This window comes from Haemaphysalis longicornis, unplaced genomic scaffold, assembly GCF_048455015.1.
Source record: "Haemaphysalis longicornis isolate Haplotype H1 unplaced genomic scaffold, Haemaphysalis longicornis Haplotype H1 scaffold_1, whole genome shotgun sequence".
Lineage (NCBI taxonomy): Eukaryota > Metazoa > Arthropoda > Arachnida > Ixodida > Ixodidae > Haemaphysalis > Haemaphysalis longicornis.
Window position 1 is genome coordinate 173,829,070 of NW_027526203.1, and position 25,259 is coordinate 173,854,328.

At 48.6% G+C, this 25,259-nt stretch overlaps 1 protein-coding gene across 1 annotated transcript in view; it reads right to left on the minus strand.

Annotated features, from left to right (window-relative positions):
- Window positions 1-8,567, minus strand: part of LOC144139424 (dynein heavy chain, cytoplasmic-like) — a 157,593-nt gene extending 149,026 nt beyond the window's left edge. Inside the window, exons 1-2 of the mRNA XM_077671760.1 lie at window positions 8,188-8,567; window positions 432-531 (exon numbers count right to left, since the gene is read on the minus strand). Of these exons, the coding sequence (XP_077527886.1) occupies window positions 432-531; window positions 8,188-8,431 (344 nt within the window). The 5' untranslated portion in view covers window positions 8,432-8,567. The remainder of the gene's footprint in view (window positions 1-431; window positions 532-8,187) is intronic.
- Between the last annotated feature and the right edge of the window lie 16,692 nt (window positions 8,568-25,259).

Genomic DNA, 25,259 nt, shown 5'->3' on the forward strand with positions numbered 1-25,259 from the left:
CGCCGTCAAAAAAAAAAAAAGCATGGAAGACAAATTTTCCTTGCAGCCAGACATGCATCCTATTCCTTTCTAGTGCCACATACGTTCCCCACAGATGAGCTATGGTCAACCTGAACCCTCCTGAGCCCCTTTGCTTTTTGGCAACACAAATACACAAATAAAGTACATGTTTGACAGCCAAGCTTCTAAGGTGCTCACTAATGCCTCTGTGGCAAACGTTTTGGGATGAATGTTCTCAATGAGAATATCAGAAGCTTGACTGTCAAACTACTTTAACAAAAACATTCATGCCCGATCCTTGCCAGCGCCCAAAGGAAACAGGTTTCTGGCCAGAAAACTCCAAGCCAGGAGTTTCCCGTTCACGCAGTCCGAAACAGAACGCCCCTCAACAAACCTTTCATGAGAAGACGTTCGCCATTTCATGCCCTCACCTGTTAATCTTGGGGTTCGTGAAGTGTACCTCGCTTGAGAGGGTGTAGGAGACATTGTCCTCTTCCACGTCTCCCCCTCCTTCGCCAACAAGTTCCTCATCTGCAAAGAAAGCCACGCACTTCCAGTCAGACGCAAACCAATCATGTTTCCACTCCCTCAGGCTACTAGCTGCACTTTCCCCTTCGGTGGAGCGAAACCTTACGCCAGGGCTTATCAGTTAGGACCGTATACAGGAAGCAAGGTGCACAGACGCCAAGCACCATTCAATGTTCAGCAGATTGCCTGCTGAAATTGCCCTTACAAAGAGGACTTGTACACTCTCACTTGCTTGTGCATGCTGTGCTAACTCCACCGCACTTTACCTCAGTAGTACTGCTCAGCTGCACAGTCTAGCAGACATGGGGTCATAAGACAGGGTTCATTTCTGAGGCAGTTTCTGCCGACTGATCCCTCACCACAATGGCTCAGAAGCAACACAACATGTAAGCTTCCCCCGAAAGGAAGTCACGTACCATTGTAATTAATGGCAGAAAGCCATGCAAGGTCCAGCTGGGAGCAAACGTACCAACTGCACCCAAGCTGTAGTGGCCACGACATTTCTAGTCACAACAGAACCACAACATTTTAACCCATCCTGTGCCACATTTTCTCCCCAAAAACCATTGAAATTTGATGACTTATGTGTGCTTAGTTGTTTACAGCAAACATTCCAAGATCGGGGTAAGGCTGTCATTCATTTTTTGCAAAGCAGGCATCATTTCTATATTTCTGGCTATTTTTGGCTTCAAAGGTACTTAATTTTTAAAACCCTAACATTAATCCTTAAGCGATGAATTTAGGAAACACTAATAGTCACTCTAATATTACAAATTTTTTTGCTTGCATCTCGTGAGCCTCAAACAAAAATATAACTTCATTGCTTCAAATCAGACAATTCAGATTGCCAAATAAACCAAACGTGTGCGCAGTTCTTAGTAAATTTATTTGAATTAAGGGAAAAAGTAAGAGGGACCCCTGCCACTCCACAGCTCCTGACAAGTCATACTCGAAGCATGACCCTGGGTTTAAAAATGAGGACTCCTTCAGCCCTGAATTGCTGCAGAAATGTTAGACACCACCCCTCAACAAAGAATACACCATAAAATGGAGGGGACTACAGTTGTCTCCATAGCGGAATCGGTAAAGCATTGGGCCCGTATTCCAAAAGGTTGCGGGTTCATTCAAAAAGTGTCTAATTAGTTCCCCCATGCACTCCTTACTGCTTTAGAGTACCGGCCTGCCTGTCCGCGCGCGTCTTCATACATACGCATGCATGCACATACACACACACACTCACATGTAAGCCAAATGAAGAGTTAAGGTCCTTTCCTAAAAAAGAGATAAGGAGCGTCACAGAAAGGGAATGTCCAGGGATTTCTAAGTTAAATAAATTGGCGCAGCTTGCACTAGAGGTGCCAGGCTGGAGAAGCAGCAGAGCTGGCAGCCCCTCTCCCTTCGTCGGAGACCCGGCTGTAGCACCTCGCATGGATTTCCGGACTTGCTGCTGAAAAGTTCTCCGCGTCTGGCAGGCCCAGATTGTTTCGTCTGCAGCTTGTCGCACCTCTCCCAAAGTGGACCGCGTTAGCATGCGCAAGAACCCACGGCAACCGGCTTCAAACTTGGCGTCTGTACTGCAAACTCAGAGTCTGTGCTCCCTACTTCAGGCGCGAACGCACGCAAACTAGCGAGGAGAACGGCACATGAGAGATCACGCCTCGAACGCTGGGCAGCGTCCTTGAACGTCGAGCTCGCCGACACCGAGCGGAGTGGGTCAGGGAACAAACGAATGTTAAGGACATATTAGTAGAATTAAGAAGAAATGGGTGTGGGAAGGGCATGCAATGCGAAGGCAAGATAACCCATTGGTCATTAAGGGTAACAGAGTGGATCCCTATAGAAAGCAAGTGTGGCACAGGGAGGCCAAAAGTTAGGTGGGCAGGTGAGATTAAAGGAGTACTGACACCAATTTTTGGCGTTAATATTATTGCACAGTTCACTCCTTTACTCAACAGAATACCCTGGCTGAAATATGAGCGGCCTGCGACGCGAAGAACATATACTTTAATTGGATCTCATTTATCGTGCCGACGGAGCAGCGCTCAGCAAATGGACATCAGCTTGACATCATCCGGTGATAGCCGAAGGAAGTGACGCGACAGCGCTCATCAAAAACTCGCGACGTCACTTAACACGGCGGCCCCGCGAGCAGCGAGAGGGCGCCGGCGCATTCACAAACGGGTGCACGTAGCCAGAGCTACAGGCATAACCGCTGCCCAGAAAGGCACTGTTGGCCGAAATAAAGTTCCACACATGGGAAAGGAAGCGATAATATAGCCCGGAATCGCAATAGAAGTCGCCATCAGGACTTTTATTGAAAGCGGTCATTGAATTTCCGCCGCAATGGTAGGCCTAGCACCTTCAGGCACCTCAGCCATTCAGCTCCGGCAGCGGCGCGGTCAAAACAACGCCCCCATCGGCCTCTCCAGTGTTTTGATGTCCGCACAAAGCGGTGAGATCATGCCGGGATTCTCTCATATGCGCCTTGCGGGGTGAAAGTGCGAGAATTTGAAACAAACAATTTTCAGGCCGTTTAATGTAATTAATTATCGTGCGCTGAAGTATTTAAAGTGCTGTTTCGGGTTCACCAGACCATTAAGCATCGATAAAAGCAATAAAAGTGGAACATGAAATTTTCACGTCAGTACTCTTTTAAAAAGTTTGCGGGGATAAATTGGTCACAGTTAGCACAGGATCCGGATAATTGGAGACCTATGGGAAAGGCCTTTGCCCTGCAGCGGGCACAGATAGACTAATGATGATGATGATCATCTGAAAAGCAGCCACTGCAGCACCACCCCTGCGCCCCATGTCCCCCTGCCCCCAGCAGCAACAAAAACACATCACCCCCCAATTCTGCCTATTGTGCTGTCGTATCTTCTGACCTATTCATTCCCTTATCTGATGCTTTCACCCCCTCACTCCTGCACTTTCTCAGCAGCATAGACTGTCAGATTCACTATAACTAGCGTGATCGGCACTGCTGCAAGCCTCAATGTCTAATTCTAAAGCTTCAGTTGTGTCACAGGCCTAAGTAAATAAACAAAGCACAATCTTACGCTCCGTTGCAAGAGACAAAAACTTGCAAGACTGGCTCCATCGGAACCTTGCAAAGATAAGCAAAGGAAACTTTTTCACATGCGGATACAGCAATCACACTGTATGTCAGGCTAAATATGAGTGATAGCAGAATTTCAGCGGTTTGCAACAACTGCTCCAAACTAGGGCAGCAGCTTCAGTCGAGCACTTTGCACGCTGGTGACACGGGCATGGAATTCCCCCATGCTGACAGCGGCGACCCTAGCGGCAGCTTTTGTCCCTACTAGGAAACTGCGGCCAGAGTTTTGTGACCAGAAAAGCATTGAAGGGCTCTGGCATTCACTTTGTGTCTGTTTCCCTTGAACTTGTGCACAGGCCCAGGCCTCAGCCACAAGATGCACGGTGGTTGAGCAACCCAAGGCCTATCCGGGGAAGTTGAGCCATTCTCCCTTACCCATGCACTTGCCACCCTAAAAGGAATCCTATCCAAGCCTCACATCAAAGTGCTCATATAATATCTAGGTGCAAAAAACGTGTTTTATCGAATTAGAACTCATAAATTACCTAGTCCACTACTGCTGCAACATTCGTAAACATGCCAAATATTTACAATGTTCCCCGCAACCTTCATCAGACAGTAACCATGTAGCAATGCCGTTTGCACAGTTCTGCAAAGCAGTGCTTTGGCAAACTCATCAAATGCCATGCAATGCAGACTAGCATCACACACATGAGGGAAGAATGTCTTGCTGCTGTGCAATCAGATGCTTGTAAAAAACAAAAATTTACAGCTTTCTGAAACAAACTGCAAAAAACAGTCACCTGAAGCCTGTCTGTTGATTGACATTCGATGGGCCTAACACAAGCCTAAGTCGTCCTAAGAACACAACAAAGAAAAAATGAAGAAACCTCTTAGTTTCGTCACTTTTTCTTGTCTGGGCAATTCAGTGTACACGTAGGTTTCTTCCGGCGGATTTAGTGCATAAGGTGCGCAGTCGACAGCATGCACAACAGACAACGTGCAATGCAAACAACTGAATGAGCTCGTGTAATTGCACTTCACACATCAGCACGACAAGGCGACACCAGCATATCAACGCAGGATGCAAATGCACTGTATCGTGGAGTTCGTGCCCTGAGCTAGAGGGGAGAAAAAGTGACTTGTACAGCAGACGGGGAAAGGGAAGTCCGAAGATGCGACGACAATGTTATCGCCACAAATGCGGGATATGCGCACTACACGTGTGCAGTCGAAAGCTTTATGACAGTAAACACGGGAGCGCTTTTCGCTCAGTACATGCAGAGCGGTCTAGCGATGGGATGGCCAACTAGCGTAGTTCGTACCACGGCCTCCGCGATCGGCTGCCGGCGGCGTGCCGTTGCTCCGGCCGTCCCATTCGGCCGGAGAGAGCGTAATTTCAAAGGGGCCGTTTCACCGCTTTCCGCCGCACCGCGGCGCGCGGAGCCGATGGTTGAAAGCAGCAGCCGTCCGTGCTGCGCCGGTCCGCGAAATGGCTTTTGACAGCTTTTGCGCTACGTATGGCAAAAATAAACGGCCATAGCTGCTTTTAGGAATGGAAAGTAATATTAAAGCACCTGGTGATGCCTTTATGTCAGCTACGGTGGCGACAAGACGGGGTTATTTCACATGCGCTGTCCCGCACTACGCTCCACGGAACCGACTATGCCTTTCCGATAATACTAATACCGCGGTAGCGAAACTTCCCGCGTTTTAATGATGTTCAAATCATAAACAGGTACTGTTATTTCTTATGCTGGCGTACGGTCTTAATTCAATTCTGTACAGCCAAGGCTATTAACTTGAGACAACGGGTGGCCGCTGTTTTTTCTGGCATTCGAATCAACCTTTATACGTTGTAATACCGGTTGAGACTGAAAAACGCTGGAAGTGAATTATGTTGAGGGATTCCTGAGCGACATCGTAATCTCCGTGGCACATCTGCGTTATGCTATTACGTTTTCGTTTTCAGCTGCAGCAAACAGAAAATAAGTTTAACTTCGATGTACTCCGTTTTTATTTCGTTCTTAAAGGTATCTCGGTGCCTACTGGGAAGCGCAATAAGCACTGTGAGTGGTATGAATACCTAAAATACATGAACTTTTCGTTACTGATTTCAGGTCCCATCTTAGAAGTAACTTAGCTTTTATATGTTTGGTTTGAATGTTAGCAATTTCTTTTAACCCTAAACAGTTACCTACCACAGCGCACAAGCGAGTCCAGGGCCCGCATAGCTTTTTTTACATCATCACTGCGGAAGCATTAAATACTCAATTACGCAAAAATATGGAGTTGGGGGTCAGTGCGAGCGAGATATGGTTCCAAAAATTGCACGCCTCGCAAAGAAAATAAAATGGCAGAAAACACGGTGTATTTGGATGAGGAAATGAAATTCGGAGCCGACGGAGTGCCAGCTGTCAAACACGCTATACGCCTGCAAAATGGCCAGTGAGTGCGCTGTGGCCTTATAGACCGGTACTTAGGTCCACAGTTCTCAGCGGGAGCTGTGAAACGTGGACGACCACTGGAGAAATGGGGGGGGGGGCTGGTAGGTGACCGTTGCACCTACCAGGCCCCCCCGTTGCGTTGACTGTTGCGCGTTGACCGATGCGTTGACCGTTGCGCGATGCGGCCTGGTAGGTGACCGTTGCAACAACATGGCACGCCAACTGCAAACTTGTTCTGATCACCCCAAATAACTATTTATAAAAAATTCCCCGCATTTCCCCGAGGGGAAGAATGTGAAAGTGCGAATGCACGAGTTGAATTTGCGCGGTTCAGTAATGTTCGCGAAAGAGAGATCACACACACACACACAACTACAAAGAAAGAAAGATGCATTTATTCACAGACACCTATTTGTGTTGTCGTTGTACTTGATTGCTAGAGCGGATCTCAGCTTTGAAATGTCGTGTCAGTACTCCTTTAAGCAGATGCATTAGCCCTTCTCACGCCCGATTCTTGGCCAATCCCCCACGTGGGTATGTGCCATGTCAGCGGCCAGGCAGCGCGCGCCCATCTCCCCCCGTTGCCAAGGAAGACGAGGAGATTCCTGGCCAATCCCCCACGTAAGTATGTGCCATGTCAGCGGCCAGGCTGCGCGCGCCTATCTCCACGTGCGCGGACATCGCCGGTGGACGCAGGTTCAGGGTCGCTTAAGAAGTGCATTGCACTTAAAAACTCTATAAATGACCTCCGAGAAAGTACTGCGTACCACTCCGTATGCTCGCTCCACGCTTGAAACATGGTCAACCTTTCGTTGATCGCTGGCACACCTTTGCTTCATTTAAATAAGTTTCTCTAAGCTGCTGAGACAAGCCGACTTCATAAAATCATTTTCAAGTCTTATTTCATCTAAACAAAACGCCCGCAGGGGAGGCAAGAGGAATTACGACAACGAAGACAACCCGCCGCGCAATCTCCGCCAAGCCATTCAGAGGAGCCGGTGCGAGCGGCCGAACCATCGGCTAACACCGCCACCTCGCGGCACGTTGCGGAGTGAGCCGCATTACATTTTTTTGCTGGGGGGCGCGCCGAATGGGACGGCCGGAGCAACGGCGCGCCGCCGGCAGCCGATCGCGGAGGCCGTGGTTCGTACATTTGGCGGATCCGCTCCCTGACAATGGCTGATTGCGCTGTTGTCTGCTGCAGAAGCTACGTTAGATATCTGGAAATTATTCCAGAGAATACATGTGGCGATGAAGGGCTTTTTAACAAGCGCGAGACGAAGCGAACGCATTAAAACGTTTTCTTTTCGCGCCCGATTGGGTGATAAAAAGAGTTATCCTCCGTGACGTAACTAATGCAGCAGGTAGCCGCGCGATAAAGCGCTTTCAGGGAGTGCGTCCGCCAACCGCACAAACTGCCAGAGCACGCCAGCCTCTCACCAGAGCGCTCTGCATGTATTGAGCGGCACGCGCTCCGTGTTTACTGTCATAAAGCTTACGATTGTACAGAGCTGTAGGGCTGAACTGGCAGAGCTGTCATAAGCATAGGTTCCCTCTCATCGCGGCTGCAAAAGTTGGCGGCAGCGAAGTTGCGCCCACCGGTGACCCGGCCACGAGGCATGAACAGCAACTATTGCCTTACTGCTTGAGGTCCGTATTTTACTAAGTATGCACACATGTCAAATCGGCGTGCTACCTATCAGGGATCGGAAGATCGTGAGTCAAGACGTAACTAGACGGAAGCGCGATGCTCCCAGCTAGCATCCAGCTCCCATCAGTAGACTACGACCACGTCGCTTACGTCCAGACGGCGTCTTGCAAGCTAACGCAACCTTACAGACGCAGTTAGAATACAGGAAAGGAGTAGAAGGGTTTGTCTCATTCATTCGCGCCCCGACAACCGGTTCTGGGAGGAGCCCCCCCAGCTTCCCGCGGACACGCCTACTGTGACCATGTTCTCAAATTAACGAGCGAAGAACAAGAATGAGCGACAGTCGCAGGCGCCGCATGCGAAACGTGGTGCCCACAAATACTTGCTACGAGAGCTGTCGCCTACACAAACACCGCCGTCGGAACGCCGAGTAGACCAAAGTCTACGTCAGCGGACAGCGATTCCTGTTAGGCTTAAACCGGCCCCAGTAGAGATCGACTCACCTTTGCTAGAAGATCGCTGCACGAGCAGCGTCTTGACTTGTGGGTCCCCGATGAACTTGCGGAGAACGTCCAAGTTGGCCTTGTCACTGAGGGCGGCCTCGAGGGAGGCCTGCACAACGTCGTCTTCTTCGAGGAGAACTGGAACCACGCGACGAAGATACTTCACGAGCAAGCCGACATCGGCGAGCTCGACATCTTCAGCGGCGACAGGCGGCGCCGAACCTTCAGCGGTCTCAGCTGCCATGGTGCTCGATCACTTCACGACATTACGCTGCAAGAGAACAGAAATGTCCAACAGAGTTCCACGCTCGCGAACACCGCAGCAGCAGCCGAAAGAACAGCCGGCCCACAGAACAGCCGGCCTGAGGCGGCAACGGCTGACGATGCGTCATATACCGCATAGACCAATGCAATGCCGCAGTGGCGCTTCCTAACTACCCGTAATGACGATGATGATGATGATGGAAGTTGGGGTTGGGCACAGTATTTTTATACTTTTTCCGTTTCGGAACTGCCCCCACCAAATCGCAGCCTGTGATATCTCATACCTTCACCATCTTGCCTGGTCTGCTGGACACAACATTAAATTGCAGTGAATACCTGGACACAGTGGCATCAAAGGTAACCAAAAAGCCGACGAAGTGGCCCGTAAAGGACTTTTTTACCGGAAATATCGCAAGGTGTATTTAACGAAAACAGAAGCTTCTGCCATGGCTCACCACTTTTCTGTGATTGAAAGAAGCCGTCTATGGAGCAACTTACAAAATACTCGCTGTTTTTTGCACACTTTTGACCCAGAATTAAAGTCGAGACTCCCGAGACAGTTTCCGCGTAACCTGAAAACGTTGTTCAATCGTCTACGGCTGAACTGTGCATACACAAATAGCTACCTATTTCGCATGGAGCGACGCCAAATCCGCACTGTGATAATTGTGCTTGTGTCGAAACAATTGAACACATTTTATTAGAATGTGCGGCCTATACATGGAACCGAGATCCCACTTCCTTAAAAACATTGAAAGTCTAGAACAGGGACCGATTACTCTCAGGATTATTTTAGGACCATGGATTCGTCCCTCGAAGCAGCGCCAAGCTCTAAAGATTGTTCTCTTATTTGAATGAAATTGGTCTAATTTCAAAATTGTAAATTATGTGGCCCAAGCTCAGAACAAATGTTGGTTGGTTGGTTGGAGCCATAACAATTAGAATGGCACGTACCCACTCTGGGGGACTGGCCAAGTCTGATTGTGGTTTCACTGCTGAAGAAGCTTATGAATTAGTTTCAAACTAAGGGGAAATAGGGTACAGTGATGCTAACAATTTCGGAACCAAAAAAAAAATCAATACTGTTGTACCAACAGGTATTGAAATAAACGATTAAAAATTGGTTGATGCGATGGATTAAGGCAAGCGACCTGATTCGGCAATAAAAGAGTGAAGAGCGCGACAAACATCCCCGTTGCACCAACCAAGCCCGACTGCCCCAAATGACAATAAATTAGGCACCGACAAGGCGAGACCCAGGCGCCGGAGGGGAACCTCCAGGTAACAATTTCGGAGGGAGGAGAACCGCCGGCAAGACAACAGGTCAAATGTTTCCTCCTCTTGACAGAAGCCGCACATGGCCGATGGCGCTATGCGTGCGCGGTGTTGATAAAAATTCAAATTAGGTGTTCGGCAGGGAAAACAAGTCAGTGTGACCTCGCACAGTCGATAGTCACAATTCCAAAAGTACCGTAGGTGCTGAATGTCAGGGCAGCCAGCGATAATGTCTAGTCCGAAGCTGTCCAGCGAACTGTACCTTCGAAACCTAGTTGCAACAACGTATACGCTATCGGGGGCACAGTATCAAACAGATGACCATTCAGTGCTACTCCTGCCAGGTAATCAGCGGTTTCGTTAAGTTCAACACCTCTGTGCACTGGGACCCAGACCAGACAGATTTCCCTGACATGTGCCGGTATAAGTATCGACAGCGATCGGCGAAGTGGAGTAAGTCCGATATCGCGCCAAGTCCACGACAGTTTTTTTTTATTTTGCTTTCGTGCCCAGTTCTTTTTTTGGGCCTTTTCTTCCCCACAGCAGAGAAGCATGTAGGCGACTGTAAATGCCTGCAAATCTCTCTGCTTTTCCAATGAAGAGCCTTCTCTCTCTCTCTCTGAGTGGGGTCAGCTGCTATCATTTATGATGATGATAGTGATAAGGAGGAGGTGAAAGATAGTAGCCTTTTTTATTCAAAGAAATTTTTTAAAACCATAAGTACAAGAAATAGAAAGATTCATCAACTAGACCTGAGAGGTCATCTTCTTAGGGGTATGAATTCCAAAATTAAGGGGGGGGAGGAGGCGGGGGTCACGACACCCGGGCCACCCTTTGGATCCGCCAATGGTTAGGACAAAATTGCATGTGCTACATGAACATGCATGACCATGCCTCGAAGCATTAATGTTTCAAGGTTGCGCCAACCCAGCTCAGTTGGTATCGAAGGCCACGCACACGCGCGTCCACCATTGTTTTTTGGCCGACAGAACCTGAAGGAGCTGGACGCGCGCTGATTCAGAGAGCATATTGATATACTGCCATGACGTCGAGAACTCAGCATGGCGTGTTGCGGGATGAGCAAAAAATCTAAAACAAAGAAATGAACAGAAAACAGGAAATCACCTTGCAACTAAGAAACAAAAGCTTCGATGCACAGCTGATGTACGCAAATTCTGGTTACCTTTTTTTTTGCATTTTTTAAGGACGTTGCAAAATGGCTGGCCGCGCAAGATTCACTGGCACGAGTACATCACTATAAGCTGGATTACTGGTAGCTGTTATTATTTAATAGGCAGATTCAGTGACGCCGTATATATCGCCCACCCCCGCCCTTGCGAATGCCACTGGTTCCCTATAACCAAGACTTCGATGTTGCCGACTCACAAAACACAAGGAACCCCTGGAGCGAAATCGATTGGCGGTCGTTGGAACTTTCGCAATGGTTGGGCGAGCGGCAAGTGACGTGAAGCTCCAGGCGATGACGGGATTAGAGTAGATCTGTTGCACCATAGGGGAGGCATTCCGACAGGAACAATCGCTCTAAGGCCTTCAAGGCGCCAAAAGCACGGAAAAATGCGAACCTCATTCTGAGTCAAGGGCGATGTCAAACAGCTTAAAAATTACAGGCCCATAAGCCTATTATAGAAACTTTCCGTGTCATCATCGTTGATGCCTCGACTTCACCACCATCGGCGCAGATCTTCAAGTGAGCGGCCCTCTCGAGCTGCTTCATCCTTCAAAAAGTCGCCATTAAAAGTCGTTGCGATCTGCAAGGTCGTTCTTCGTTTCGTGGAGTTCTTTGTCCCTTGAGCTTAGATTCCCGCAAATTGGTGCCGTGAAACCCGGGAATTGACGTCGGACACGAAGAGCAGCAGGACCGCTACCTGATTACGACGACTCCTGCTCCGGCGGACCAGACCCTTGGGACACACGATGACCTTCATTGAAAGGAATTAAGCTACGGCGACGAAACCCACTGCGGGAGAAGCTGGATGGCATCGTTCGGAACGTCGAATAAGGCCTCCGCACTGGACACCTTACCACACAGATTAATATGGCTACTTCTCTGCAGCGGATCGAATTCCTATTTCGACAGATCCAAAAGCTAGACGAGGATATTTATCTGAACACCACCGACGACCTCGTTCCAGCGGAGACATCCGAAGAAGCAGCCATCAACGACAGAATCGTACAAATTATGGCGGAGCTTCGCTTTTGGTCCCGAGACCACCCGAGCGGTGAGTCTGGTATTACACCTTCTCAGACAAGCTCACCGCCTTCCGGGACCGTGGCCAAGTGAGCGAAGCTACCAACCCTGGAATTGACCAAATTCGATGGAGATCGACGAAAATGACTCCACTTCTGGAACCAGTTTCAGAGTATGATTCATACGAACCCCGAATCGCTATCCTGATTGGATCAGACTTTTACTGGAATGTCGTGACTGGAACTATTCAAAGTTTGGCACCTAATCTCAAAGCCATCGAGACCCTGCTTGGATGGACAGTACAAAGACCAACAGAGGAAACTGCACGCATAGTTCACTGCTCAAACGTCGTATCACTCCATGCCTACACAGAGCTTTCAGACGGAGCATCCACCCTAAAGCAATCTTGGGAACTGGAAAGTATCGGCATCAAAGAACAACCAGATCCTACAGACGACTCCGCAATGCTTGAGTTTGAGAAGCACATCGCCATCAAAAATGTTTCCTACGAAGTGGCTCTTCCCTGGAGAGAGGAAGTAGATCTTCCCGACAACCTTCAAGTTGGTGAGAAACGGCTGGACCACCTTGTGAGAAAACTGAAGCTTAGCAATTCGGAGTTGAACGCGTACGACAAGGCCATCCGTCAGTACATTCATGATGGTGCAGCAGAACGAGTGCACTGTACCACGCCAAGTGACGGGAGGTATATTTACTATCTTCCTCACAGAGCCGTCATTCGCAAAGAAAGAATAATCACGAAGATGAGGATCGTGTTTGACGCGTCATCGCGTGCCAAAGGCGCGAAGTCATTAAATGGCAACTTGGAGGCAGGTCCGAATCTGAATTCCGACATCGTAGCGATTTCGTCAATACAGGATTGGTATGACTTCCGAGGTTGAGAAGGCCTTTTTACAGATAAGTCTACGGGAGCCAGACCGCGACTCCTTACGTTTTCTTTGGTTTGAGAGTTGCCCTCAACTTGGTCAACCATTTCCTCCGAAAGAGGTGTGGAGAATGTCTCGAATCCCTTTCGGAGTAACTTCAAGCCCCTTTCTGCTAATGGCAACACTTCAGCCTCACTTCAGGAGCCCCGTGTGTACGAGATTTCGGCGCACGTTAAAGATACCCAGGTGGTCAAAATTAATCCCATCGCCCGCGTTGCGTCAGCGCGTTAAGCCCTACAATCAAACAATCAGGAGCCATATGGATTCTTATCCGCGTAACATGGGTGACCTAGTAATCGGCGCACATACAGAACAAGAAGCGATTGCTTTATACAATGACACCATCCAGATTTTCAAATCTGCTTCTATGAATATTAGAAAATGGGTTACCAACAACAGGACCGTGGCCTCTGTTTTTCTCGACAACCAAACAGACTCACCCTCTATACCGTATGCTTGCCGCATTCAGAGACTTCGAAAGTTCTTGGACTGAAATTGGACACATTGCAAGACGTGTTCGTTTTAGATGCAAAACATCTCTGGCTCATGGCTATGTCCGTTGTCCTTCCGGCGTCCGTCTGCACCTCTCCTCCTCTCGACGCCAGCTGTGATAACGTCACTCTCTCCCCTCCCAACCTCTCTACACGGGTGTAGCCCGAAAGAACTCATTCCCGTTTGACCCCGTCCCGTTTGAACCCACTCCCGAAACGCCCTTCCCGCTTGACCCGTCCCGTGTGCGCCCGCTCCCGAAACGACCTTCCCGTTTGGACGCTTCCTGTTTCAGCCCGTTCCCAAAACGCCCTTCCCGTTTCAACACGCTCCCAAAGCGCCCTTCTCATTTCAACCCGCATCGTTCCAACCAATTTGAATTTCAGAAAATATGCGTTACCGTCTTCGAAACTGTCCCCCAAAATGTGCTTACAAGCAACGGGCCATGCACTAAAAACTTGTATGCAGCAATTTTTCCAGAATCGATCGATATTTCTGGTCGATAAAAGTTTCCGAATGCCTTAGGCCGATACTGCCCTCTTGACAAAATATTTGTAGCTGCGAAAGTGTACTAGAAAGATACCCAATATCTTGAGCAATGCACGCATTGGATTTTTATGCAGTTGGTGTCCGTACGTGTGGCTGAAATTTATTAAACAGCCGCTCTTATGCTCATTGTTTGGAGCGTAGCTTTGTCTTCGGGTTCGAGATCTATAGATCAAAGATGTCCATCGAGAGACTTAAAAAAAGCAAAAATAACGATTGAATGTGTTAACTCAGCCAATTACACATTTTGCGAGAACGCCGGCGGTTTTCTGTCCTGCGTTTTTGTTGTTGCATAAAAGCCCGCGCGGCTTCTTTGTGCAGGCACCGCTGAAGTATAGTGTACTAGGGGAAGCGCTTTCCGCGTTTCATCGTTTTTCTGGGGAAGCCGGGTAGCGCGTCCAGCTGATAAAAATAATCCCAGCCAGGGAAGGGTGGTTAATATCCTTTTGGGGGGAGTCGCACCTTTGTCGTCTGAGGTCTATACGACGCCGAGGGTACCTTGTGACGTCGGTGGAATGTCTCTCTAGTTGCCGGGGATAATTACCGCATTAGAGCATGCAAAGAACTGGTGCGTCCTGGTCGGTGGGGTTACCCTCGATGCGGCGTCATTCGTGGGGCTAGAGATAAATAGAGAAAGGCCCGCCGCGGCGCTTGGAAAAGTTGCGCCAGCCAAGGTACGCAGTGAGGTTCAAATTCGTAACAGGTCTACAGTGTCACTGCTCAACGGATATATGTGACGAGGGACAGACAGCTCATTTTGTAATGGACACGCCTGGTTGACAAAGCCTGGAATGTCTTCGGCGCTGAGCATATTTTCGGCGCGCGTCGTAGGACCAATATTTAGAGGCCGCCCGAGGGTCGATGGCCAGCTGTCGGAGTTTCTATGGGTCGGTTGGTTTTTATTAGTTATTTACCCGTCCTTTCACGAATACCTTGAAGATTGAGTTAAAGTTAGCTTTAGAGTGTGGATAAAATAATTGTTTGTGTATAAACTTTTGGTTGACGTAGCCGTGTGTGTTAGTAGCCCCTCATCCCACTTTTTCTGGGGTTCTGGGGTTTTTGGGGGGGGATCTAAAGAAGCTAGAGTCGAGGGTCAGTCGACCGAACGAGAGTAAACGAGGGAAGACGCCGGGAGACCCTCGCGACCTAAATACGTTTAGCTTAGGTATTTCGCTGTTTTCGTGTAAATCGTGTAGATTTGTTAATTGGTATGACTAATTGTAACCAAATGTCGTCGTCTGTAGATTCAAAAAGTGAACCCCAGGTTTGAAAAGCAGTCAAGGACACTGGCTGTACTGAGTATGCTATCGCAGCGGCTGTGAACAAACGGAAATAAAGGAAAAACAATATAAAAATGTTTTTTTATAACGGTTCATAAACTGGGTACGTTATTCCGGGAACGGGCTAAATAGGAAAATACGAAACGGGAAGGTTCTTTCGCGCCGGGTTGAAATGGGAAGAAACAAACGGGAAGGTTGAAAGGGAATGGGTTCAAACGGGAACTGGCCAAGTGGGAAAGGGCGAAACGGGAAGGTCGTTTTGCGCCGGGTTGAAACGGGAGGGAACAAGCGGGAAGGGTGAAATGGGAATGGGTTAAACGGGAACCTCCCCTCCACACCACCTGTGTGCGCTGGTCCTCCTCTACCCCTCTCCACGCCAGCTGTGATAACGTCCCTCTCTCCTCTCCCCAACAGCTGTGCGCGCTGCTCCTCCTCTACCTTCCTCCTCGCCACTTCAGATAAACCAGGTCCGCGCCGCTGCTCCCTTCAGTTGCTGCTTCGGTCTGCGCCGTCCGATGAGCTGACAATGGAAGCCAACGATTCTGGCAGTGACCCGCCGCGGTGGCTCAGTGGCTAAGGCGTTGCGCTGTTGAGCACGAGGTCGCGGGTTCGATTCCCGGCCGCGGCGGCCGCTTTTCTGATGGAGGCGAAAAGCAAAAAAGTTACACCATCTTCCCACGTGGGAACCCTGAGGAGATGCAAAGCATCTCGAGTTTGCACGAGTTTGCACGGCATTGCATCACCTGAGGGTTCCCATGTGGGAAGATGGTGTAATTGTTTCGGCCGCAAGTCCCGACGAATGAACGACCGGCTACAAAGATTGACACAGAAAGCTACTACCAAAATATTCGACCCCATCGGATTCATTAGCCCTGTTGTTATCACAGCTAAGATACTCCTTCAAGATTTGTGGAAGAAAAGACGCCTTGAGTGGGACGATGAACTACCCGAAGACTTGGCGCACATTTAGCAGCGCTGGTGTGAAGAAGTGGACGCCCTTGAAGGGATTCATATCCACATTTTTTTGGTCAAGGGCTCAATTAAGACATCGCGAAGGCTACGTTGCATGTATTCAGTGACGCCAGCCCTAGAGCTGATGGTGTCCCTTAATATCTCTTTTTGCAAGATTCGATACAAGCTCATAAGACACGTCTGCTTAGGGCAAAAAGTCGAGTGCCCCCTGTCACGACTATCACTCTAGCCAAGCTGGAATTAACGTCTGCTTCTTCAGCTAAACGTATGAGCCAATACACTCGTGAAAACCTGAACCTTGACATCATAGAGACGCATCTATGGTCGGATTCTTTGATTATTCTATGTTGGATTCGGAACGAGATCACTATTTGGAAGTCCTTTGTGCAGAACAGAGTAAACGAAATTAGAAGAATTACCTTAATCAGGCAGTGGCACTACTGCCCACGAAAGGATAATCCAGCGGACCTCCTCACTAGAGGAATTTCACCCCGCCAATTGCAACAGTTCACTTCGTGGTGGCAAGGACCTGTCTGGATTGCTACACCCGAGTTTTGGTCCACAGAACCAACGCCTTCAGATGCACAAGGCAAATAAGTTACGCAGGAGACCCGAAATCCGATCCTGACGTTAAATGTCTCGACTTCTGCAGTCGTGGACATTACCCCATTTAGTTCCCTCTTACGCCTCCATCGAGTGGTAGCTTGGATACACGGGTTTATACATAACGTTCGGAACAAGAACAATATTATGGGACACTTGACGGCTGAGGAAGTTGGAAAGGCCGAGCTTTACTGCATTCAGAGCACGTAATCAGCTGGTTTTCCTGAATAACTATATATTGTGTAAAGAAGGGGCTTCCTCTACCACCAACCTCATCTCTAAAAGCAGTGAACCTGTTTCTTGATGATCAACGACTCCTTCGGGTACAAGGAAGACTACATGCCAGCCTTGAAGACTACAGCCAGAAACACCCTATTTTATTCCTCACAAGTTTTTTTACGCTGAACTTCTTGTACGATCAACCCACACGAAGTTAGGTCATGCTGGTCTCCGTGACACTCTGGTTCAACTGCGAGACAGATACTGGATCATGAAAGGACAACTCGTCAGAAAATTGCTTCATGCCTGCGTGACATGCAAACGATTTCATTCAAGAGCATGTATTCAATATGAAGACCCTTACCCAAGGACCGAGTCATAAAAACTACTCCATTCGAAACCTGTGGAGTAGACTTTGCTGGTCCACTATGTAAAGACAACGTCGTCAGACAACCGAACCTACGTCGTTCTTTTTTCGTGCGCAGTAACTAGAGCGATTCATCTCGAGCTGATACCAGACATGACATCAGAGTTTCATTCGCGCTATGCGCCGTTTCGTTTCGAGACACGGACTCTGGCATACGGTATACAGAGACAATGCGCGTACATTTAAACACAGCGCCCGAGAACTCGCTGCTATGTGGAAAACACTCAAGCACCCCGACATACAAGATCATTTCACGTCCTCGTCAATTTCTTGGAAGTTTATCGTGGAAGCAGCGCCCTGGTGGGGTGGCTTTTATGAACGACTTGTGCGCTCGGTAAAAACGTCTTTGCGAAAGGTATTGGGACGACGGTTGGTGGACGTAGCCGAAATGGCTACCATCATCATGGAAGTGGAATCCATAATTATTCCCGGCCACTCACGTTTGTTTACAACGATGTTTCAGAACCTTCTCCCTATATCACCAGCATGCTTTCTTGTTGGAAAAAGGCTGACCTCGTTACCAGCTTGGCTGCTGCATCTCAAGGATCCCCCTAAAATGGAGTCGAGGAGGAGGAGGATAAACTTTATTGACAACATCGTAATGTGGTGTGGGGCCCTCAGTACAGGACTCCATTGGAGACCCCTGCCGCCACGGCCCTTTCCACCAGCCTAAGCTGGGAATCGAGACCGGAGCTGGGCAGCTCCTTCTCCCCCTGCTCACGGGAAGGGGGCGCTATTCTTTGAATTTTGGGTTTTGCGGACCACTCCCATACCATATGGCACAGGGTGCCCAGGACAGCGCAAAATTTGCACAGCGGGAAGTACTGCGTGGGATGGAGCAAGTGAAGTTTTGACGGATGAGGAAACGTATTTGTTTGGAGGAGCCGGAGGCAGTGCTCCTGCCCTTTGGTTAGAGATTCATGACCGGGGGGATAGATCATTCTTTGGCACTTATAGTACCCCGTTATGTCTTGCTATGTAACCAAAGGACACGCAGTCTCTAACCTACACCCTCGTGTCGCCTGGCGGGATAGATCTCGGGCGATGCCGTGGGTGGTCGTGTTGCCTTGGAGGGTTGAGTGGGCTGGCGTCTAAACAATCTTCACTTTTCTTTCGGGTGGCTTTTGCAGCAGGATGTCCAGAGCCGTGTTAGAAATTCTACCACGAAGGAAGTTTCAGCAAGCCTGTTGCGAGCCCGTGATAACGGTATCCGCATTTGTCTGGGAGATGGCCAGAGCAATGGCCGCTCCCTCTGCCTGGGTAGTGGTTGTGAAGGGCAAGGTGATGCTAGTGAGGTGGTTCACCGTTGAAGTAACCAGGCGGTAATGGCTCCCCTTCTGGCATAGTCGGCGGCCTCGGTGTAAACCGTGCGGTCTCGGTCCCTGTGTCGTTTGCCGAGAGTGCGCGCTCTTGATTCTCTTCTCCTTGCGTGGTGAGTAGGGTTCATCTTACGAGGTATAGGGGCAATGCCAATGTTTATTCTTATTTTTGGGGGTACGTCGCGTAATTGCTGGAATTTTTCTTCGGGGGATGCCATTCCCAGTCTGGTGAGGAGACTCCTACAGCAGGGTGTCGTGCTTAGTCGCAGACGCTGACTGGCGAGGTGGGCCTCATCTAGTTCGGCGGCCGTGTTATGTAGGCTTAATTTCAGAAGCCTGTCGGTCGAGGTACTAATAGGGAGCCTCAGAGCATGCTTATAGGCTTTCCGGATCATGGTGTCGATCTTGGCCAAGTCACCCCTGCTTAATATAGCTTAGGGAATGGCGTAGGTAATGCGTGAGATGACGAAGGCCTCTACCAGACGAAGGGTGTCCGCTTCCTTCATTCACCTCGCTTTGGTGGTTATTCTTCGGAGCATGTGGGTAATTTGTCCCGTTGTGTGACTGAGCCGGTTAAGAAGAATGGTGTTTGAACAGTCTTCTTGAAAAGTCATACCGAGGACTTTGATGTGAGGTGACGGTAGGATGGTATGGCCGTCCAGGGTGATCTGGATGCCCGGATCTTGGACTTTTTTCTTCTTCTCTTTCCGACCATAAAAAGTTCAGACTTGAGTGGTGAACAGGAAAGCCCGCACCTCCTTGCGTAGTCACTCACAGCATCAGCGGCCAGCTGGAGACGGTCCTGCATCTCGCCTACCGAACCCTTGCCTGTCGACGTCAACGGTGCTAAAAAGGATATGGCGACAGCGAGAAGAAACATTAGACGAAATGTGGTCACGGTGGAAGAGGGAGATGCGTCGAAAGGCATCCAGTGAGCTAAAAAAAAAAGGATCGGTCGTGCTCGCCAATGATGACTCTAAACCACGTTCATTATGGAGTCTAGCTCGTATAGAGACGCTACATTCAGGTCGTGACAACAAAGTTCGCTTCTGCACCTTGCGGTTTCCGAGTGGACTAATCACAAAGCGACCAGTGCAACGTTTGTACCTGCTAGAAGCGGACTGAACAGAGCTTCTTCGTGGTCGGGGAAGATTAGAAACTTTACGCACGGCCCCTCGATCAAGCGCACGCAAGGTGCGGCCTGCTATGTGATGCGAAAACGGCGTCCGGGGTCTAGTTCTCTTGGCGGCCGCCGCGGCGCTACCATCCGGGGAAATGCTCTTCGATGAAAGCTTTGGAGAAACGCTCTGACGACGGCGCCGATATGCCGTTATGATTGGCTATGTTTAAAACAAACGAATGCAATTAAAATTTTTTATATTTGTAAGAGATAAAATTTATATTGCAAAATCCTTCATATTGGCAAAGTCTCACTTGTGGCTTCTAGTGTGTGCCGGAACACCCGCCTAGCCGGGTTTCTGCGTGGCGCACTGCCGCTAGTTGCTAACCTCACAAGGCGCGCACTCATCCACCTGCTGATGAGTGTTAACAGTTGGTCCGCAATGAAGTCGAAGCTTACAGCGACTGAAATTGCTCATAAGGAGCCCGAAGTTACAAACATCAATACTTCGAACTTGCATAGCGTTCCATGTGTGTTTACTGCATTCGCATTCTCCGGCTTTTCACGCGATATTATATTGCATTGTGTATTTGTATTCGGAAAACTCACTGACTATTGGAGCATTGAGATTCAGTTTCATATATATTGATATTCCCCTTAATAAAAGTCACTTGCAAGTCAAATTGCATAACGGCCTTGTAAATTTCCAAGGCCATTTGTGGAACCCTGTTGTTCGAAGCCAAGAAAAAAGTTTCGACCGGGAGTTTTATTCAGGCCTTTATCTGCTCACAACAGCAATAACAAAAACGTATTTACAGGCTGAGATTGTTTCCTGAAAAAAAATAAAGCAAGACAAATCATCATCATCATCATCATCAGCCTATCTACGCCCACTGCAGGGCAAAGGCCTCTCCCATTATTCTCCAATTACCTCGGTCCTGTGCCAACTGTGACCAATTTATCCCCGCAAACTTCTTGATCTCAAATTCCCATCTAACTTTCTGCCGCCCCCTGCAACGCTTGCCTTCTCTAGGGATCCACTCTCTTACCCTTAATGACCAGCGGTTATCTTGCCTTCGCGTTACATGCCCTGCCCACGTCGATTTCTTCTTCTTAATCTCTACTAATATGTCCTTAACACGTGTTTGTTCCCTTACCAACTCCGCTCTCTTCTTGTCCTTTAATGTTACACCTATCATTTTCCGCTCCATTGCACGCTGAGTCGTTCTCAATTTAAGTTGAACCCTCTTAGTGAGCCTCCAGGTTTCTGCCCCGTAGGTGTGTACCGGTAAGATGCAGCTGTCATACACTTTCTTCTTCAGGGACAATAATAGGTTGCTATTCATTATCTGAGAATGTCTGCCATATGCACCCCACCCCATTCTGATCCTTCTAATTATCTCTGCGTCATGGTTGGGATCTGGGGTCACAACTTGGCCTAAGTAGATATATTTGCTTGCCACTTACACTGCCTCGCCACCTATATGAAACCGCTGTGCTGTCCCGAAGTTATTGATCATTACTTTAGTTTTCTGCATATTAATTTTCAGGCCCACGGTTCTACTCTGTTCGTCCAGTGCGGAAAGCATGCTTTGCAATTCGTCCCCCGAGTTACTTAGCAAGGCAACGTCATCAGCAAATCTGAGTTTACTGAGGTATTCTCCATTAACCCTTACTCCCACCTGTTCCCAATCACGTTCTGAATACTTCTTGTAAACATGCTGTGAATAACATTGGAGAGATTGTGTCTCCTTGTCTGACACCCTTCCTTATAGGTATTTTGCTGCTCTCCCTATGGAGGATGATGGTAGCTGTAGACCCATTGTAGATATCCTCTAGTATTCTTACATAATGCTCATCTACCCCCTGGTTCCGTAATGCCTGAATGACGGCTAGGGTTTCGACCGAGTCAAATGCTTTCTCATAGTCTATGAAGGCTATATATAGGGGTTCAGTATACTCAGCGCACTTCTCTATCACCTGATTGATCGTGTGAGTATGGTCCATTGTTGAATAACCTTTACGGAACCCTGCTTGTTCTTTAGGTTGACTGAAATCTAAGGTTGCAGAGATTCGGTTAGCGATTACCTTGGTAAATACCTTGTAGACGACTGACAGTAAGCTGATCGGCCTGTAATTTTTCAAGTGCTTCATGTCGCCTTTCTTATGGATTAGGATGATGTTCGCGTTCTTCCAAGCTTATTAAAGCTTGCTTTATTTGTCTTGGTTCCTAGCGTAGAACCAAGACAAATAAAGCAAGCTTTAATCTTCTCCAAGTTGTCTGGGTCCACGTGAGCACGAGTGAGGAATCTTGCTGGCTTAACCAGCAGCTATAACTGTATTTCAAATAGTTACTTCAGGTAGAAGCCGCCTCGAATTTGTCCATCTCCCTCCCTCATCTCTCGCTTAAGGAAGTTGTTGCGCCGATTCTTTCAAAAGAAAGGAAAGGTGAGACACAGCATGGACAAGAGTGCCATCTTCCGAAAGACGTTTGAAAATGGCAGTATTTGTTTGGTGGTTGTCAGTTACGACTCTCACGAGAAATCCCACGTCCTCGACAGTCTTCAGAACTTCTATCGTCATACAAAACAGCTTGTCGTTCTTTAGGCATCTCGTGAAGAAATAGCCAACGGGTATCACATAGCTGGTTTGCAATCCCCGTAAAACAATGCACCACAGGCGGTTTGCCACTTGAGGTGTCGCGCTTGCCTCTCCCCCGGGGCCCATGTCAACAAGGCCAAATATTTTGTCCGCTTGTCGGTCCTATATCACCTTCTGAGCGATAGCCATCTCATCAATAATGAGCGAGCAGTAATCTTCTTGCGCTCCACACAAAGGCACTCCTTTATCAAGGAGGTAACGCCGACCTCACCGGTCGAGTGCCCCACATACTTTTGTAGAGTGGAACGATATGGCAACTTCAAAAGACCTCTAGCGCGCAAGTGTTCATACCCTTTTTCCGCGCCCAAGTGTTCATACCCCTTTTGCGATCATGTTTTCGAAAGCACACATTCGCGTCGTATTTCTTCACAGTAGGAGGGCTTTTGCTTGCGAAAATTAGCCACTTGGTTGCTAATAAACCGAAAAGATTTGTCGCCCTCTTTTGTATTTTCCAAAAACTGCACGCGAAATTGAATCGCCTTGTCGTTTTAATACGATTGAAGGCGGTCTTTCAGTTCGTCGTGTTCGCTTCGCAATCTTTGCAAATCGTTTAATTAGCGAGAAATCTTTTTTTTAAATCGGGTCTCAGTTTTTTTGTTCTCTTCTATGATGCGCACGATGTCTACGGTGGTTTGGCACCACATCAGTTCAAAACCTATTAATCTGCGCGCACTTCCACGGGGAATGAGCGAGGGCTTCTACATCATTGTGATCAGGCAGGGAATCTTCTCTGGGGCTCTCCCTTGGGCATCTACTTGCATCAACATCAGCATTACATTTATGACGCTTTCTGGGCTTTGCAGTTCCTTTCTGCATGTACTCTGGGTAGTTGGTTACCACGGTGGGTACAGCGGTCGGAAGTAAAATTTTTACCTTCGCGTTTGTCCTGTAGTCGCTTTCTGTCAAATGTCTAGAGCAGTGGTTCTCAGCCATGAACGTGCCGAGGACCCCTTCCGGGCTTGCAAAAGTGATGGGGGACCTCACGAGAGTTGCGTAGCTAGAAATATTTGGGGAGGGGGGGGGGGGGGAAGGGTATATGTTACCGGTAAATAAAAAACACTAAAAAGAAAGAGAGCCTGTCCAAAACATTGTCTCAGTCCCTCTTCATCCTTGTCATTTTTATTTTCGCTTTTACACATTAACATTATTCGGCGTGTACATATGAAAAAGACTGAAAGTGGGGGAGATGCAGCGGTTAGGAAATTTCGGGGGCGGTTCTTACACCGATCACACCTACCCCCCCCCCCCCCACCTCGGCCTTGCTTTTCCCGTGCCCCCCGACTAACTAATGCTGCCTGTGTCATGATGTCAAACAGTTTGCACCAACATTCTTATTCAATGCCAGCCTGTTATGTCTAACTTTTATCCTTGTTCACGTAATATTGCCGAACAATTCGCTCGTGCAGCCAAGAGTCACCAAGCCTTTTGCGTGTCTGGCTTTTACACATCGTTTTCATGTCTTGCAAAAAAAAAAAGTTAAAACATGGGCTACGCGGGGAAATTAAACGTACGAGTCATGCAGTGAAGCCACCTTTTTGCATTTCCAGCGAGGTTTAGCAGAAAGACGAAATGAATGGGGTGGGAGGCTTCCGGGAGAGCGTCGGGGAAGGCTTCGCGGACCCTCGAAATGCCCTCGCGGACCCCCTTGGGTCCGCGGATCCCCATTTGAGAACCACTGGTCTAGAGCATACCAGCGACCAGCCACTTGGTTGCCATTTGCTTACTTTTAGGGCTGGTCCTTCGCGAGAAACATTCTTCAGCCACGCCCCACGACGTTCCGAGTTGCTAGGAAACTCGTGGTACCGCACTCCGGGGTATTTTTTAGCGTTCGAGTCGCAGAGCGGCACACAGCAGTTGCGCGGCATGGCGCCGCTTGCGCCATGCCGCGCTGCCTCGCTGCCACTAAAACGCACACAGAACAATGCCTCACTAATTACAACAATCACATTTCACACCCGCACCACATGCGTTTGAGGGGCTGTGCGCACCAACGCAAATGATGCGGTTGCTTTCGTGCACCCGTTCCCGCCAACAGCGCGAGCGCGGCGGGCTCTCCGACTCGCATAGAGTTAATACTACTGCTGACTCGATGATGATGATGATTGCTATTGGTTTCCCCTTTGTAGCGGGGTGATGACATGTCATCTTACCAAAAAGGACTAATATACCCATGTTTTACACTCTTGGTTTAATACTAGCGCTGCTTAGGGCAGGCACAAAAGCTTATTAGGCACAAAATACTTTTTTTTCCTGTTACAGGTGGTAACTGTCCTAGGCAATATTCCCCTCTCTGCTTTTCATCCACTAGCATTCTAATCTTCTTTTCGTCCCCTCGACAGCCTTATAGTTAACTTCCTCTGTGATACCCCTAAATCCCAGGGCTTCTGGAAGCCCAATATTCCCTTCCTGTAGATTTGGATGGACACCGTCACATTCTAACACTATGTGCCGTAAAGTTTCTGTTTCTTTTCCGCAGACCACGCATACCCCATCATTCTGTGAATGATGGGGTACCCCACAAAACTCTTAGTTCGCAGGCAACCTGCTCTAGCCTCAAAAAGCAAAGCACTGCCCTGGGAATTATCGTAGAAATTTTCCTTTCTGATGTTCAATTTCTCAGCCCTGTACATCTCTAACGACGTTTTAGCTTCCATTTTTTCCCTCCATTTATTCGTTTCAATCTGCCTTGCCTCTTTTTTGGTTACCTTGGCTGTTTTGAATTCTCCACTGTTCTTTCCGTATTT